General features: G+C 35.1%; 1 protein-coding gene across 6 annotated transcripts; it reads left to right on the top strand.

The window, feature by feature from the left end:
• Window positions 1-7,957: 7,957 nt before the first annotated feature.
• On the top strand, window positions 7,958-15,066 carry LOC112509788 (serine--tRNA ligase, chloroplastic/mitochondrial). 6 transcript variants are annotated; one of them, XM_025114943.1, is made up of 11 exons: window positions 8,170-8,240; window positions 8,420-8,544; window positions 9,046-9,194; window positions 9,883-9,976; window positions 10,062-10,210; window positions 10,281-10,373; window positions 11,074-11,253; window positions 11,942-12,108; window positions 12,816-12,950; window positions 13,044-13,137; window positions 14,057-15,066. In XM_025114943.1, the coding sequence occupies exons 2-11, from the start codon at window positions 8,505-8,507 to the stop codon at window positions 14,333-14,335; spliced, it is 1,380 nt and encodes a 459-aa protein (XP_024970711.1). In that variant the 5' UTR covers window positions 8,170-8,240; window positions 8,420-8,504; the 3' UTR covers window positions 14,336-15,066. The 6 variants fall into 6 exon arrangements, with proteins under 6 accessions (XP_024970709.1, XP_024970711.1, XP_024970712.1 ...); XM_025114944.1 differs by having other exon boundaries at window positions 8,173-8,203; XM_025114941.1 differs by lacking the exon at window positions 8,420-8,544 and having other exon boundaries at window positions 7,958-8,240.
• The last annotated feature ends 2,725 nt before the right edge of the window (window positions 15,067-17,791 follow it).

The following is a 17,791-nucleotide window of genomic DNA, read 5'->3' as shown; positions in this document are numbered from 1 at the left end:
CTACAGCTAGCCCCATTTTTCTCCCTGTGACCCCCTCACTACCTATCTCCCTTCCCCATCCCTGCCATTAACCACCATCTCCATCGACACTCCCCCCAAACACCCTCATCGATCACCCTCCACTCTTGTGGTCATCTCCATCCCAACCTTATTCTCCAACCCAACTTCCACCCCTGCAACACACATACACACATACATATTGCATACATACACTACACATATACAACAGACATTGTGCATATTGTACACACACATACATATGTATACAACGTAGATATCATAGTGATACCATTGTTGGTACCACAGTTGGTACCACATTGGTCTCAAAGTATACTTGGTGTGTTTTGGGTATCACATTGTATGTATTTTGGGTATCACATTGTGTATCTTGGTGTAGTTTGGGTATCACATGGTATTCTTGGAGGTCGGATGTAGGAGAGAGAAAGAAGAGAGATAATTTTTTTTTAAATACCTAAAATACCTTTTTAACTACAGTTTTAAGTCAAATTACCAAAAATATTAGTTTTCTAATTTATCGATTGATTTGTGTTTGAGATTGGATCTCACAGTTATCACAAACTAATTAATTCTTCCTTGAATGGACCCCTATATATATATATATATATATATATATATATCCATAAATATCTCAATTAATTGGATTGTATTGGTTGTACAAATGTGATGGGTTGCATTTAAAAAAGCATCATTTCTAATTCATACATCCAATGCAACCTAATTCTAGCCATACACTTTTTTTTTGATTTTTTTTTTATGTTTTATAAAATAAAAAAGGGTAAATTTGGTAGAACAATTTATTTAAATAATTACCAAAAGTAATGAAGCCTTTTTTGGGATTGTTATCATCCATTTCTATATTTTGTAACTGTCATGTTTGTTATTGGCCGGATTTTTCTTTAAATCCAGTAGTTGAGCAGATTCTAAACCTTCAACATATCGCCTTGTATATTAGTGTTCTTCAGAGTTGTGGGCAAAATCGTTTTGTTGGTAGTCAACGTTTAATGGATCCTTTAGATATCGTAAACGAAGTTTATGTGAGAGATTTATTCGAAAACCAAATCGTCAATAATATCTTCAATGAGCCGGTTCGATTTTTTGGGTTCTTTTTTTTGGAAAAGTTTCGATTCTAGAGTTATGGAACCAAGAGATGGTATGTTTGCTTTAACGAAAGAGACGACAAATGCTACGTTTATGGAACCTCAATATGGATTGTTTGCTTCAACTGAGAAGCACACAAATGGTACGTTTATGGAACCAAATAATGGATTACCGAACCAAGAGATGTATTTGAATGTTGTAGATTCATCACTGATGTCAGATACTGAAAGTGATAATGTGTTAACTTTTTATGTCAGATTCTGAATACCGAGTGGGGTTTTACGATCTTTTTTGATTTTGTGGATGATGAAACAAGTTCATTATGTTGATACGATGTTGGTGATTTTTATTGAAATTTTTGATGTTTATAGTTTATTGAATTTGTTGTTATTAATATTTAACCAGTTGTCTATGCATGCAAATAATTAATGTATCTTATTGATTATGGTGTGTTTGGTTCATTACTGTAAAGTATATTGGGTTTTGTGAATGCAATGAATTAGTCTGGTACTTTTTTGTTGATGATATTGATAAGAAACTATCTGATATTTTGGAAAGTAAATAATGGTGAATCTTTTTTTACATGCATGCTTGCATCAGATAATGAACATACCCGTTTGCTACTCATTTGTGCAATTTTATCATTAACATATCAAATGGTTGTTACAACCAATTAAATAAACAACGTGAAGACCAAAATTTAACAAGACCTCATTGAACAAATATGTCAAATGCAACGTATTTCATCATTTCCTATCTGTTAATTCAATTCAATTCAACTATATCTACACATTCGAGCGTCTTCATCACCTCCACGTGTTCTAATGCTTGCTTCTTTTGTTGGGGACCTGAAGCTTAATCTGATCTATGTACCCTGCCTTTGACTTTGGATTGCTTCTGATGTCCCTATATATTGCACCTCTACTACAATTCTTTGCTTCAAGATTTCCTCTAGCTTGGTTTTCAAGTCTCCCTGGACACATTTTGCTTCAAGGTCGTTTAGGTTTTGAACATGTTGGAACTTTCACCAGATTGGAAAGCCTTGGTTTACAACCCTCTAGATTACTCATGTATGAGCTTCATCGATTCCATTTTGAGCATGAGAATCCTTTTACAAACAAGTAGAAAAAAGAAAAGAAAATGCAAAAACCGATTTAGCCATAAAAGGAAAACCTAGTGATCAAGAAAGTTATTTCTCTCAATTGCTTCCTGATCAAATGGAGTTTCATCATAGATACTTCCAGAACATCATTACGATATTCATTCTCATATTTTGCCTCCTTGCCCCTCTAAGAGTTATTGGCCTGCATAAAGACAAAGTTTCGTGAGTCGGATTTCATGTTGGAATGAGAGTTTTCCTTGACCACCTAGCCTTTTTTCTTATCACGGTTTGACCTTCGCCTAAAGCGTTATTTTTGGAACACCGGTTGCAGTGGAAAACCTGCTACTACTATCCATGTTCTTATCAGAATCTTCCTAAAGAAACAAAAGTGGGCCCATTATCAAGAACATTCACCATAGAATTTTGGAAGAAACAGATGCATATGTTGTTTGTCTTGTCTGACCGGTGGAGTTCTGGTTGGTATTAGCATCAAAATTGGTAGTATTTGGTGATTTACCAAGTTCCCTATGCATCCTTCGCCTTTTCATCAACATGGCACTCCCCATTATTCCTAGTTTGACTAAGATTTTCCAAGCCCAAACCATGGGTTGAGCTATGGGTTACTAAATCCATCACTACTAGTGTTCGTGTATAAATATAATGCAACTAGTGTCGTGGAATGGACAATCTAATGCAACCATATTTGATGTATATTTCAAGCAAATCTGAACCAGATTCAGTAATAGATAACTATAGTGAAACATATTTCATGTGAAATCTATGACCGTTTCATGAACCAATAAACAGGTAATGCAACCAGCTCAAAAATAGATGAACATATGAATCTGGTTCAACCAGATTTGGTGAACCAATAACACTTAATTGCAACCAGATTTCATTAATAGTAAAATGCTGAACCTTTTCTCAGTTAAACAATTTCATGAATCAATAAATATAATGCAACTAGTTTCATAGAACTAAAATTTCACAATGTTGATGAATTAAATTTCATTAGGAGGTATTGGTTCATCATAATTCATGTAACCTATCATAATGAATCTAAAATTTTCATGAAACCTTCAAGAACTCTTTTTTCCTGAACTTAACTCGTTTACAATTGAAATAAGAATCATAATATAACACATGATAATGGATGATGTCAAGGACATGTTCAAATCACTCATGCATTTCATCAAACACATGGTATGCACTATATGCGTAAACTGGATTTACTTGAATTAAAACTAATGGTACAACACCATTTCATTAACCAGTTTCCATAAGTGTGAATCCAATGAAAACTATATTCCCAATATGACCAACATAATCAGTCTCAATGGTGAATCTAAAAAAGTAAAGTCGGTATTTGATGAATTGTTTTACAAAATAGAGAATCAAATGCTTTTTTTTACCTCGATTTCTTGGATTATTGAAACCTTCTTGATGGTCGTCTGCCATTATGAGTTGTATTCTACCGTAATTGATATCTTCAACTGATCGCAATAATGAATTTATTATTGGTGAGTGATTACCGAGATTCGTATCTATAGTAATCTTCGTTACCGTGCGATTTCACAATTTCATCTCCCAATTTTAGCGGCAGTGTTGGCGTTCACGTTGGTTCGAATCTCCTTTTTCATGGCTGTCGTCAGTCATCCTTTGATCATCGCATCACATCGCATTCAGGCCATGTGATCCGCATCGGTCTTTTCCGGTTTCTTTATCGTTCCATTAATAAAACCAATCTTGTTCTTGGCAAACAAGAAATTTTCCATCTCTTGGGCCCAATCGTTGTAATTGTTGTCCGTCAGAGCATCATTGACGTGCATCTGCCATGGATAGTCTGACGGGTGGATGTAAAAAGGAGTTTACATCTAGACCATTCTTCTCATTCTTGTTTGTGTTGTTGTTGTCGTCGACCATGGTGCCAACTGCAGTTTCAGATTAGGTTTGATTGGATGAGCGGTGTTAGACCCGCTCTAATACCATAAAGAATTCCGTATCTTTATTGAGATTTTTTTATATTTTTGTGTGTATCTATAAAATACAAACGGAGGAAATATATACACCACCAAAATAACAAAGGGGCCTAAAAGCAAGGAGCTAAAAGAGGAGCTAGAGGAAACCCCAATAGAAAAGGATCAGTTACAACAAATAGACATGAGATGGAAACGGAAACTATTTTAAAATTCTATACCTGATGCATTGGTAATTGTTAATTTAAATGGCATCAGTCTATAAAAGTCCTGGATTCGCCATTGCTCACGTTACCATGCAAAGGTGGCTGTTGGGATGAATATCCCTACGATTCACGTACCATAGGTTGATCACCACATATTATAAGTGGACGTGCAACTTTAGATGCCTACTAATAAATTAGTGTAAACATATGCACACGATTAAATTTTACCGCAATTTCACACAAGGTAAAGGATAAAACATATGTACAACAATTGATCTCTCCCTATTGGACAAAGCCATCATGCGCTTGTCCTAGCTTCTGCATATCTTTAGTTGGCACATGTAGATGTATTTGTTGGGTCACCTATTGATTTGGTGATGACCCACTAAATTGTTCCTCTATCCTATCCACTCTCTGTAGTTATTGGTTTCTTTGTATATTGGTGTCTTGGTACATACTTAAAGTCATTGTCAAAATCGAAGACTAGCTGATGTGAAGACAGAAGGTCACCGATGCGGTAYTRTGRATCAACTGTCTAAATTACACACCAAGACTCTGGAGTAGCTGATATGAAGATTGAAAATAATTTGAAGCTACAAGCCGATTGAAGGAAGATTTTCATGCACCGAAGATTTGAAGGAAGATCTTCATGCACCGAAGATTTGAAGAAAGATCTTCAGACATCGAAGATTTGTAAGTAGCTGTTTGAAGCTACTAATCCATCCAAAGAAGATCTTCCTATAGACTGACTATATCTCTGCAAAAGTTTGTCTCTGCATGAATAGTATTGTATGCACGTTGTGTACATTGAAAAATAGAATATCAACAATGGTCAAGTCAATCCCTGCCTTCTTATCCTCGGGTGACAAGTGTCCCCATGCATTTAATATTGAAGATAGTATAAAAGGCAGTGTGTATCTCCCATGCAAACTACTGGCTTCCTTTAAAAGATCTCTAAGTGTATTCTCAAGGCAATCGGCTCTCCTCTTCTACTCCTTTACTCTCCTGTGTGTAAAGAAAAACTTAGTGTGTTCTTTATTTCCCTTCAAGTTCTCTCTGTGCTATTCTTGTAAGTTTTCTTTGTAAGATTGTTTATGTTAGGTTATCCTTTCTTTTCTTTCGCAACAATCTTTATTGTATCTATGTGTGTTAATTCTTGATATACATCAATACCAATTTAAAAAGTTAAAAAAGTCTTGTAATTGAATTCAATCCCCCTTTCCATAATTACTTTCTTTTTATCATCATCCCTTTCGGGACCAACAGTATTTGCGAATATCTCTCGATGATTTCAGTGGCGAACCCAAGATTTTTGTTGAGAGGGTCCACCTTTAAATTGGATCAAATGTCCATAGAGACGCTCGACGTGTTTTTAGCCGAATTCCGCATTTTTATAAGTTTTTTGGTTGGTTTCGAGAAAATTTTAAAGTTTTTTAATTGATTTTGAGATTTTTTATAAAGTTTTTTGGATGATTTTGAGAGACTTGTTCAATTTGTTGGGTAAATTTTGTATAATTTCTCAACTTTAAGGATTTGATCCCGTTATCTTTTACTTTTCTTTTCTCGATTTCTCATTTTGTTTTCTTATGCTTCTACAATTGTAGTACTAAATAGAATGTTTTGCAAATTAAAACTAGCTTAATCAAATTCTAAAAATCCTTAATTGATTAAACAATCAACAAAACAACAATTAAGGTGGAGAAACTAAAAATAAATTTAACGATCACTTTAACAAATATAAGGCAGATCTAGGGTAAAAATGTAGGTCAAGAATCACAACTCAATTACTCAAATATAAAAACTTAAAACAAACAAATAAATCATGTAAACATAATTGTATAATTAATTAATTTAGGACTAATGACGAACATCAAATTTAGGACAAAATTTTAAATTTGAGTTAGGTTTTGAGACAAAATCTGAATGAGAGATTAAGAGAGTGATTGAGTGAACGTGAGAGCCAGGGAAAGTGAGATTTGAGAGAGCTGGCCGGAGCGATGGATCCTGAGAGGCTGAGAGTGAGAGAATGGGGCGCTGGGCATATGCTTCAAGTTTCGAAAGCTCTCGCCACTCTTTGTGTTTAAAAATGAGAACCCCCTCCGCAGGGGCGGAGTCAGAATGTTTATCTAAGGGGAGCCAAAAAACATAGTGTAAGAAAATTTACGATTTTACTGTTAAAAAGACCTTTTTAAAAGATACGTTTTTACGAATACTTGACAATAGTTGTTAAAAAAAATAGGGGGTAGACAATATGACCATGTCTATTTTAGATAAACAAAGATAAACAAACACAAGATTTAACTATAAATGTAGATAAACTTGTAAATATTAAAACCTTCTGAAAATATTTGAAATTGTCATAAGAAACTTTGTTATTTAACAGAATCTTATACAAAGATTTGGAGTTTTAGATGAAGAAAATGGTTAATTTGGTATTAATAAACAATAAACAAAATTAGAGGGAAAATAAAGTTTTGACCCCTGTATTAAAAGGTTTCGGGTATCCGCTTCCTAAAATATTAAAATTTTGTTATTTAAAAATAAAAAATAAAACATTGCCAAAACACTAAATAAATAAACAATAATACAAATTATACGAAATAATGGTTATAAATATTGTTTAACGATTACAAACCATAATAGACTAATAGTAAATGTTGAAAGTTTAACGATTACATACTATAATTGTAAAAATTCAAAATTTAACGATTACATACTACGAATCCAATTAAACACACAATTTGAATAAATACAAATAATTTTATCTCAAATTCTAAATATAGAGTTCTAAGTTCTTGACTTAATTTAAATTTAGTATTAAAAAAATTAATTTTTTTTAATTGAAAAAATACCGGGTACCCGTCGGTTCCGGTTCAGGGTACCCGCCGGTCCCAGCGGGTAACGGTTCCGAAAAATTGAGAACCGGAACTGGAGTCATTCTCAAGCGGTTCTGTATTTTAGGAACCGAAATCGGAACCACTCATATCGGTTCCGGTTTTGAAACCGACAGTTCCAAGATAGTTCCGGTTTCGCAAGTGGGTACCCGGTTCCGCTGCTCATCCCTAGATAAGCCTATTCCCTTAGCATATACGAACATGGTAGCAATACCGTGTGAAAGCACCAAATCATACTAGGGATTGGATAAGAACCGATAAACAATGAAATTTCAGGGGCTGATTTTAATAATGGTTAGCATTTTGATTTGTTAATTCGTTAGTACTTTTATGTTCTAGGTTTTTTCTGGAATTATATAATATTTTTATACGATAAATATTCAAAAACGTTTCTGGTTTGAAAAATATGATTTACAAAATAAATAGAGATTCAAGATAAAGTTGGTAAAATGATCAAAACACCCCCTCGCATGCAAGACAATGAAGACATGGCTCGGGTTTTACGACCTCTGAAATAGTGACCAAACTGTAATAAATAAAAGTTTTTAGACTAAACCTACAAATTATGAATAAACCAGGGACTAAATCTGTATTTTACTCTGTTTTTTGTTGTTGAAGTCTATATAAGAGGATAGAATGGCCTCAAAATCCACTGTATTTGCATCTCTGAACAGAATAGTAGAGATGAGTCTGCAGTGTTGTTTTGGTGGAACCACGATTCAAACCCTAAAGCTCGCATCAATTCCATCAAGGATGTATTCATCATCATCACTTCGATCCTCCACCGCCATTTCCAGACGCTTAACTCTCTTCAAAACCCTAACCGTAACTCTCTCACGCAACTCGATACACCGGTTTCCATTTTTCATCAGAGCGCTATCCTCGGCGGCCGCTGCACCACAACCGGTTGTTGATTCCCCCGCCACTGCTTCAGTGGATTACTGTAATATTTCTTGAATTTATTATATAATTTCCTTTCTTCTATACATTTTGTCTTTCCCTAGTTCTATGTTGCGAAAGCTGGACCTGAGAATGAATTTGTATCTGTGGTAAGGATTGCGTCAAATTTTGATGGCTATAGTTTCTACTTGATGACGTGTGGTCTTGTCTGCTGGTCTTCAGTGCTCCGAGCTTGGACCCGAAAAGGAGTGAATGTGAAAGGGAGTGTTCCTCCGATTGTGAGGCGTGAAATTGTGATGGCTATACTATGTACTTGGTGACATACCTTCCCTTACATAACAAGGCAGGTTGGTTAAGCATTGCCACCAGGTCGTCTTGACAAGGCTCGCCTCCTTTCCGGCTAACATTGATTTGAGGCTCTGGCAGGCATGCTCTGCTAAGTAGGTTGGGTCTAGTAGACGTTTTATTGGTATGAAAGGGAAACAAAAAGGTAGTATGAGGAATCTTTTGTGCATGAGGAATGTTCTGTTACTGTAGAGGATGGGAGTCAAATAAGATATCCCATTAGTTGGATTTCTGCGGGTGACCCCCTTATGTTTCTCAGAGTCGACTTTCTATTAGTCAAGATTTGAAGGCCGTATTGGGATTGAATATCTGAAAAAAAATAGTGTGGAAATTTTAATGTTGCATCCTACATGTTAATTGCCATCAATGTGAATGCACAACTTATAATCTGATTCTCAAAGCAAATTGGTTGCGCATATAGGTGGGAATGTGGATGTAGGCATTTGCCTCTTTACAATCTCCAAGTTCTATTCTGACTCATTTATGTCATTGATACGTTGCAGTTGTAAAACCTCAGTGGAAAGCAGCTATAGATTTCAAGTCAATTCTAGAGAATAAAACGGCTGCGGCAGCAAACCTGAATAACAGGAATTCTAACGCCAACCTGGAATTAGTTATTGAGCTCTATGAGAGGTTGCTGGAACTTCAAAAGGTTAGGGGTCTATCAATTCAACTATAAAAGTTTGCATTGAAGCAGAGTTTGAATTTTGCTGTCTTTGCAAAGATCGCATAGGATCAAGTTTGCCATCTATTTGGAATTCTCTTTGCTATATTCCAATTATTGTCATATATTGCTGAACAAATTTCCATCAGGTGAGGCTAAGTTTGAATGATAGATTCAACGATGAGGAACCATTTCTTTCCATAATATTGAGGTAGTGGCAGGCCATGCTAGATCCAGCTGAATCTCACATTTTTTTTAATCTATAATGCTAATGCATAACTCTATATACTTTTCACACTAAATTCTGCAATTCACTCATGTCATGCAGCTATGGTGATTTTGTATATTGATGAAATCAGTTGAACAGAAGGAACCACTCTTGTAAAAACCTTTCTCATCAAATTCTGTTTTAACTTCAAACTCAGTTACACATTAATACCCTACTGAATTTGATGAACACTCTACTTCACATGGTATATTCATATTTGTTCCGTCCATACTGTGCTTCAATGTTTTTAGTGAAGATACATTTTTGTCGATAGCAAGTCTTGTTTTTCAGATAGGACTAGTGGACGGGCAATAGTTTCCTGCAACATAGATTGAATCGTTGCAAGTTCACATTTCTCAGAAAGACTGGATTATTGTCTTGTAGCTAATTGTTGCTCGCAGATAGCAGGAAGTTGAAGAGCTCCGTTATGAGAGAAATACAGTTGCAAACAAGATGAAAGGAAAAGTGGAGCCATTGGAGCGTCAAAGACTCATAGAAGAAGGTATATGCAGATTTTTTTTTCATGTTCAAAAAATGTATGGTTTCTACTCCCAGTTGTGCTCAGACTTCCAATGGAACTTCTCTAGGAAAGAGTTTGAAGGAAAAACTGCTTACACTGGAAGAAGATCTTGTCAAACTTACTGATGCACTTCAACGAGAAGCACAATGTATTCCCAATATGACACATCCAGATGTTCCAATAGGAGGGGAAGATAGTTCAACGATTAGAAATATGGTATCTCTCTTCTTCCCGCATCCCGCCCTCCCTCTCTTATTGGATCCTCAACTTTCCCATAATTTTGTAGGTTGGTGCCCCCCATGAGTTCACCTTTCCCATCAAGGACCATGTACAACTTGGGAAAGAACTAGATCTTTTTGATTTTGATGCTGCTGCTGAGGTATTATTTCTGACTCATGGTATTATAATGTTGGTAGTTTTTATCAATGAAGAGGCTCAATTTTTGTTCCTTTTGGTTTCTTCTTAGCAAACATTTCATACAAAGCGATAGAAGTTTGATTCAACGTCTGGTGTTCGATCATGCATGATGCTTTTGTACTGTTTTTGAGGTTTCATTTTGTTTCGGTTATTGTATTATTATTTTTCTTTTTGTGTGGAGAAACAGAGGGCAACATAAGTTTCTCCATTTTTTTCACTTACCCCTTTCATAGCCCGGGAACTATTTTATCTATTGCATGGAAATTCGTTTTACTTTATATTTAAAATCTCTTTTTTCACACTATGTGGTTGAACAAGATTCTGTCATGAGCAATGTCAAGTATTACTTGCACAAGTTTTAGTGCTGTTAGGGGTGAAATCTTCTTCTACGTTATCATTTCAGAACTAGTTCTTTAGCATGAAAAATCATTTTTAAACAAGCTAAAGCTAACGTGTGAAACAATGTTAAATTGTTAATGAGCACTCTCAATTTTAGTTGTTCTTTTTAATTAAAGCGAAGTTTTAGATTCATGTTATTTGTTCTTATTTTCTTAACTGTGTGTCAGACTAGATAAGCCCGCGTGGTTTGGAAAATTCCAACTGCAGTAGATGTTTAAGAGATAGAATTACATTGTGACTTAAGCTTGCATCTGTTTTGACAGGTTAGTGGATCAAAATTCTACTACCTCAAGAATGAAGCGGTTCTACTAGAGATGGGTCTTATAAACTGGACGTTGTCAGAAGTCATGAAAAGGGGTTTTATTCCTCTTACAACCCCAGAAATTGCTAGGTCCTTGGTGGTTGAAAAGTGTGGCTTCCAACCTCGTGGAGATAACACTCAGGTACATAGATCTGTGCTTTGGTCAATTGCTGCTGTGTGCTCTCAATAGTTCTATTAATGCATGCTGGGCTTTGGTCTGTCGCTTCGACTAGCCTCTACTAGGGCTATAGCTTGAAAGTGCTTACAAGATTTTAGTTGAACGGGTTCAGTAGTTACTCTGTAAGTTCTTGATATTCTTTAGTGCTGCCAACTCATGACTTGGTTCATGAGGAGACTTCATTGCCAAGAGACGATACTGTGAATTTTTTTACTGCTTTTCAATTCATTATTAGGCTCATCTGTCCGTATCTGATACTTTTTATCATTGACACATTCTGATATAAGTATATTTACCCAGTTACTGATTTGTTATGGAATAATTTTGAAAATACTAGTTTGTTAAGCATAGAGACATGGAAATTTTTTATAAGGAAAGTTTGTACAGGATAATCAAACGACTCAAGTGAAGTCTTAATATGCTGCTACTTTTTAACACTTCATTTTATCATTTGTCCTTGATGTAATACTTGATATAACATGCACTTTTTTGAGTGGGCCGTGTTAGATTGGGCATATCTTAATGCTTATCACATATGCTTGCCATGTATCACTGTATCATGTAATCATGACAAGTAGGAGTCGTTATTGTGATTATGACCTGAGGGTTAGTTGAGTTACTCTCCTCTGATATATTTTACCCTATGCTACAGGTTTACTCTATTGAGGGCACTGATCAATGCCTGATTGGGACTGCAGAGATCCCTGTTGGGGGAATACACATGGACTCTATTCTTGCTGACTCATCATTACCTTTAAAATATGTAGCATATTCCCATTGCTTTCGTACAGAAGCTGGTGCAGCTGGAGCTGCTACTAGGTATTGGTCGTTGGAGACATCTTGATCATAGATCTCTGTTTTTATTAGTGCATTCTGTCTTTCACCGTTGAACTAAAACTAACTTTTCTAGCTACATGATTGGTAGTTTAAACCATATTCTTTTATCCTTTTTTTTCCCTTTTTTGTAGGATTTGTTTATCTTACATGCCTCCTTTTGCACTATCTAAATCAAAGCTACATTGTTTTGCTTCCAATGAAGTGATGGAAACTTATTAGACTGGTACTATATTACAGATGTTACATACTAGTGCCCTGCCATGAAATTGTAGTACTTTCCATTTTAGTAAGTTTGTGTCAGAATTTCCTATTTGCTTCTATTACAACTTATTGATTCTATTGATTTTGATCATAACATTCCATTATGTCTTCAACATTTAGACATTTGACTGGTAGTCAAAGAATTTCATGAACCTATTTCAGCTTAAATGTTCTAATTTTTTTGGGATCAGATAGACTCTTTGATTTCTGTGGAACTTGCTATTGTATGCATGTTTATTACATTAGGTTGATGATATCAACGCATTGAGTTTATATGCATTGTTAGAGTATTTGATTATGGCAGCATTTTTTATTATATACATCCTTATTATATTTTGTTGACACCAATACACTTTTTGAGTTTACAAGCTTTGGTACAATTTCTGTTACAGTTGAGGCTTGATTCATTAGTGGTTTTTTGGGAGCAGGGGCCTATACCGAGTACACCAGTTTAGCAAGGTGGAGATGTTCATACTATGCCGACCTGAGGAAAGTAATGCTTACCATGAAGAGCTAATTGCAATCGAAGAGGATCTCTTTTCAAAATTAGGACTCCATTTCAAGTGGGGCTTTTAATTCCCTTTCACCTCTTGTGATTTAGAATTTCATCAGTTTAATCACGATTTTTGACTCTTAGTTTAATGGTTTCATAACAGAACGTTGGATATGGCGACTGGGGATTTAGGTGCACCTGCTTACCGTAAATATGATGTTGAAGCCTGGATGCCAGGTTTGGGACGATATGGTGAGGTATGCTCTATATGACTTCAACCGGCTGCATACTTTTTACCCCCTCAATTTTGTGTCAGAATTTAAATTAGAATCTCTGTTATTATGATATGCATCCTCACCGTACATATTTTTTTTGGCAAATTTTTCATAAACATCTTTTAATGTAAAATGTTCCTAACAAAGTCTATTACATAAAACTTGTTTTGGGACACCAAAAAAAGTGAACCAGAGATCTCTTATCTACTAATCATGTCAATTTTTATTTATTTATTTAGGCAGAGCAAATGTTTGCAATCATCAAGTCCTAGATGATCCTATATGGAGACCATATTTATCAACCATAAACTAGCTTATTTTTTGAGCTTATTTAGAAAGCCTTGTTTGGTTGGCTATAAGCTAGCTTTTTTAAAAGCTACCTCAAGTAGCGTTTTAGAAAGCTCCAGGAGGGTTTTTTTCCACTATTTCCCAATTATGCCACTTATATATTTTTTCAGTTAAATTTTCAACATGTTCTTTTATTATATATTTTTCCAATTAAATTTTCAACATGTTCTTTTATGTCATTTTGCATTGTCATCTAGCATATCAACTAGTTGTAACAAAACATGACAAATTTATCAACCAACTTATCTGACAACAACTAGCTTATCAACTAGATAGCCAAACGTAGCCTATAGGGTTGAAGCCATGTTAAAAATATGCTTCAAGTTCATTGGATGCTGATACCACAAATTTCTGTCCTACTTGCTTGCCATCTTTTCATATTTATCAATCTATGTACTACTCTGTCTGTCCCAAGGAAAGAGTCCATATGGTAATCCTACAAAGTCTTTTAACAACTACAAAATATTCTTTTTGGAAAAAGTAACTACTCCTGAACTGTACCTGCTGGTGTCATTCTGAACCTGTCTTGTGTAATTGAATTTGTATTTTGCAGATATCAAGTGCTTCAAATTGTACAGACTATCAGAGCCGTAGATTGGGAATACGATTCCGTCCAGAATCAACAAATCCCACAAATACAAAGAAAAGTAAAAGCCGCAATGTAAACCCACCAGAATTTGTGCACACGCTAAACGCGACTGCGTGTGCAGTTCCTCGCATGATTGTGTGTTTACTTGAGAACTACCAGCAAGAAGATGGATCTGTTGTTATCCCAGAACCATTAAGGCCTTTCATGGGTGGGATTCAGGTAATAACTCCTAAATTAAAATAGCTTATAGAATTTCATCAAACCATATAGCCATCGGTTTTAGATCCATCTTGATTCTTAATTTTTGGGTTGGTTTCCTAGTTTTTTTTTGGTTCTGCTGCTCAAAGAAGACATTGGAGGACTTTGTGAATCCTGGAAAAGTGTTGTATGGATATATAAACTTGTACAAGGAAAGATTACATAGAATATCATATATGATATTCAAACTAGGAAACAATTCAAATAGTTTATGAAGTTATATTAACTATCACCCCTCCTTAAGTCGAAATTGAGGGTTTGAAGGAAGATGGCAGGTCTTTAGTGAAAATATTGGCATACCGAGACAAAGGTGACACATGAACTTGGCCTAGAGCAACCTTTTAACGTACAAAATGTATATCTATCTCAACTTGTTCAATCCACCGGTGTTGTACTAGATTAGACTCACGACACTGATATTATTACAATAGAGGATCGTGGCTTTTTGAAAAGGACAATGTACTTCTAGTAGCAAATTCTGAAGCCATGGAGCAGAAGAGAGTGGGTTGATGCTTATGACCAATAAAGAAGGTGAAGGTCGTCAGCTAAGTACACACAATAACCTTGGCCAAAGGCTCTTCGGTCACCGTAGAGACGGTTTTTGAATTAGCGTTGTTTTGATTTTCTTTTACGAGTTCGGTGGTGATTGTTGAGATAAACTTAGGATCCCTTTGGTTTAATGGAATGAAATGAAATTGGGGGGTTTGAATTTTAAATCCATTCAGATCATGTCATGTGTTTGGTATGCAGGATTGATTCCTAGGATTCTATTGAAATCCCTTAAACATAGGATTTCGAAGTCCACGGGGTGGTTTTGGGGTTTTGTAGGATTTGTATATAATAATGTTTTAAAATATGTTAAAAACCTTTTTTTTTCCTAATAATTCATTGATAAAAAGGTAATTTAATTATTTTTATAATTGTTTATAAAAAATTGAATTCCATTCTTTATCCATCAAATCAAACACTTGATTAGGAGATTTCAAATCCAAATCCATTGTGAAATTCAAATCCCTCAAAATTATTCCACCAAACAAATAAAAACAAGCTAGAATCTAAAATGATTCCTCAATCACCTTTACTGAACAAGATTATATAGAACCGAATATACTATTATTGCAAGAGTTGTGATACAATATTATATACTATTATTGCAAGAGTTGTGATACAATATTAGAGCTCTACTCGATCAATACGAACAACTTTGATACTCCTCTTTCGTTTGTCCCTCAACTAACAAAAGAAAATTATGGTAAATGGAGTATCCAAATGAAAGGCTCTTGGATCTCAAGAAGAATGAATTAGTTGAAAGGGGACATAACAAAGTTGAAAATGAGGAAGAATTAGCACAAGCTCTAAGGGGGATTTAAGAAGATCACGGAGAAAAAAAATCAACAATCTTTGTTTTGGATATAATGAGTACAATTGTTTGAAATCGCTTGGGAGAATATAGCTTGTGCCACTTTGGCAAAGCAAACATGAGATATTTTACGAACTTCATTCTAAAGAAGATGACAAGGTAAAAAGAGTTCGGTTGCAAACTCTTCGAAGAGAGTTTGAAAGTTTGCATAAAATGGAGTCGGAATCCGTTTTCGATTATTGTTTGTGGGTATTGTTTGTAGTTAACCAATTAAAAGGAAATATTGAAGATATGGATGATATTCGTGTCATTGAAAAAAAAATCCTCTGTTCTTTAGATTCTTGATTTGACTACGTAGTGGTAGCCATTGAAGAATTTAAGGACTTAACCACCATGACCATTAATAAACTCACAGACTCATTGCAAGCTCATAAAGAGAGATTAAATAAGACGAAGAAGGAAGTAGTTTTGGATTAAGCACTTCAGTCAAAGTTGTCTCTAAAGGAGAAGAAGGACGATTTCAAAAACCAAAGAGGTGGATTTCATGGTCATGGTTATGGTTGGGACGAAGCAAAACAAACTCAAAATTTCAGAGGTCCCAAAGAGGAGTGGCCGTGGGAATCAAAGAGGAAGAGGTTGTGGTTATATTGAATGTTTCGGTTGCCATAAACTTAGTCATTTGGTGAGCGAATGTGGGTATAAAAAAGAAGAAAAACATGATACTAATTGGGTGTCTGGAAATAGAAACCAAGTGCATTACAATCAAGACATTTTGTTGTTCATGTCTCCGTGGTGGAGATTGTGAAGATATATGGTAGATAGTGGTGCTAGCAAACATATGGCAGACAACAAAAATTTATTTTCCAAGTTGTTTGAAAGTAACTTTGGAGAAGTTCAAGTTGAAGATGGAAAATCATACAGAGTGATGGTAAGAGGTTTGCCTAAAATTGATCGTCTTGATGATATTTGCGAGGCGTGTCAATTTGGAAAGCAACATAAAAATTCTTTTCCTTCTCAATCCTTATGGAAAGCAAAAAGACCATTGGAGCTTATTCACTAAGATATCTATGGTTCGATGACAGTTTCATCTTTGGGAGGTAATCAATATTTTACCTCTTTTATTGATGATTACACACGGAAAGTTTGGGTGTACAATGTCAAAAAAAATCAAACTCTTTTCAGAAATTCAAAGATTTTAAAGCAGAAATGGAGAATTTTACAATGCTAAAGATAACACTTTATGAACGGACTGTAATGGTGAATAACTTTCAAATGATTTTGAGAAATATTGCAATGACATTGACATTCGGCATGAGATGACAGTCCGTTATACACCACAACAAAATCGTGAGTGAAAGAAAGAATCAAACAATTATGGAGATGGCTAGATGTCTTTTAAAAAATAAGAGGTTGCCAAGAAGTTTTTGGGCCGAAGCTATTTCATGTGCAGTTTATCTAATTAACAAGCCACTGACAAGGAGTTTGCAGAATTATATGCCACATGAAGCATGGTATGGTACAAGACCTAGTGTTCATCATCTAAAAGTATTGGGATTGTTGCTTACTCTCATATTCCCGATGCAATGAGAAGAAAGTTGGACTAGTCTGAGAAATGTATTTTCATTGGCTATAGTGAAATAAGCAAGAGGCATACAAGTTGTATAATCTGGTGAAAAGAAGATTGTGATAAGTCAAGATGTTAAGTTTGATGAAAATTCCTTCTTTAAGGAGATGGAAGTTGAGAATGAAAATTTGCCAATCTTTCCTTTTCAACTTGAAGAAGAAAAGGAGGAAGTGTTTGAGAATGTCGGAAATGATGATCAATGAATAAATCCTCCTACTTTCGCAAGTTCTTTTTCAAGCAATTCAATAAGAAAAACAAGAAGTCTTCGAGTTCTGTGACGCTACTAATGAAGTTTAACAAGATGATACTATATTTTTTTGCTTTCTTTGCAGGGGAAGATCTAATTTCTTTTGACGATGCTTATCAAGAAGAAATATGGAGGAAAGCTATGAAAGAAGAGATCGAATCGATTGAAAATAATGATACATTGGAGCTTACCGATTTGCCTCCACAAAAA

The sequence above is a fragment of the Cynara cardunculus genome (assembly GCF_001531365.2).
Source record: "Cynara cardunculus var. scolymus isolate 2C chromosome LG 3, CcrdV1, whole genome shotgun sequence".
NCBI lineage: Eukaryota > Viridiplantae > Streptophyta > Magnoliopsida > Asterales > Asteraceae > Cynara > Cynara cardunculus.
This window is presented reverse-complemented; position numbering and strand designations above follow the sequence as displayed.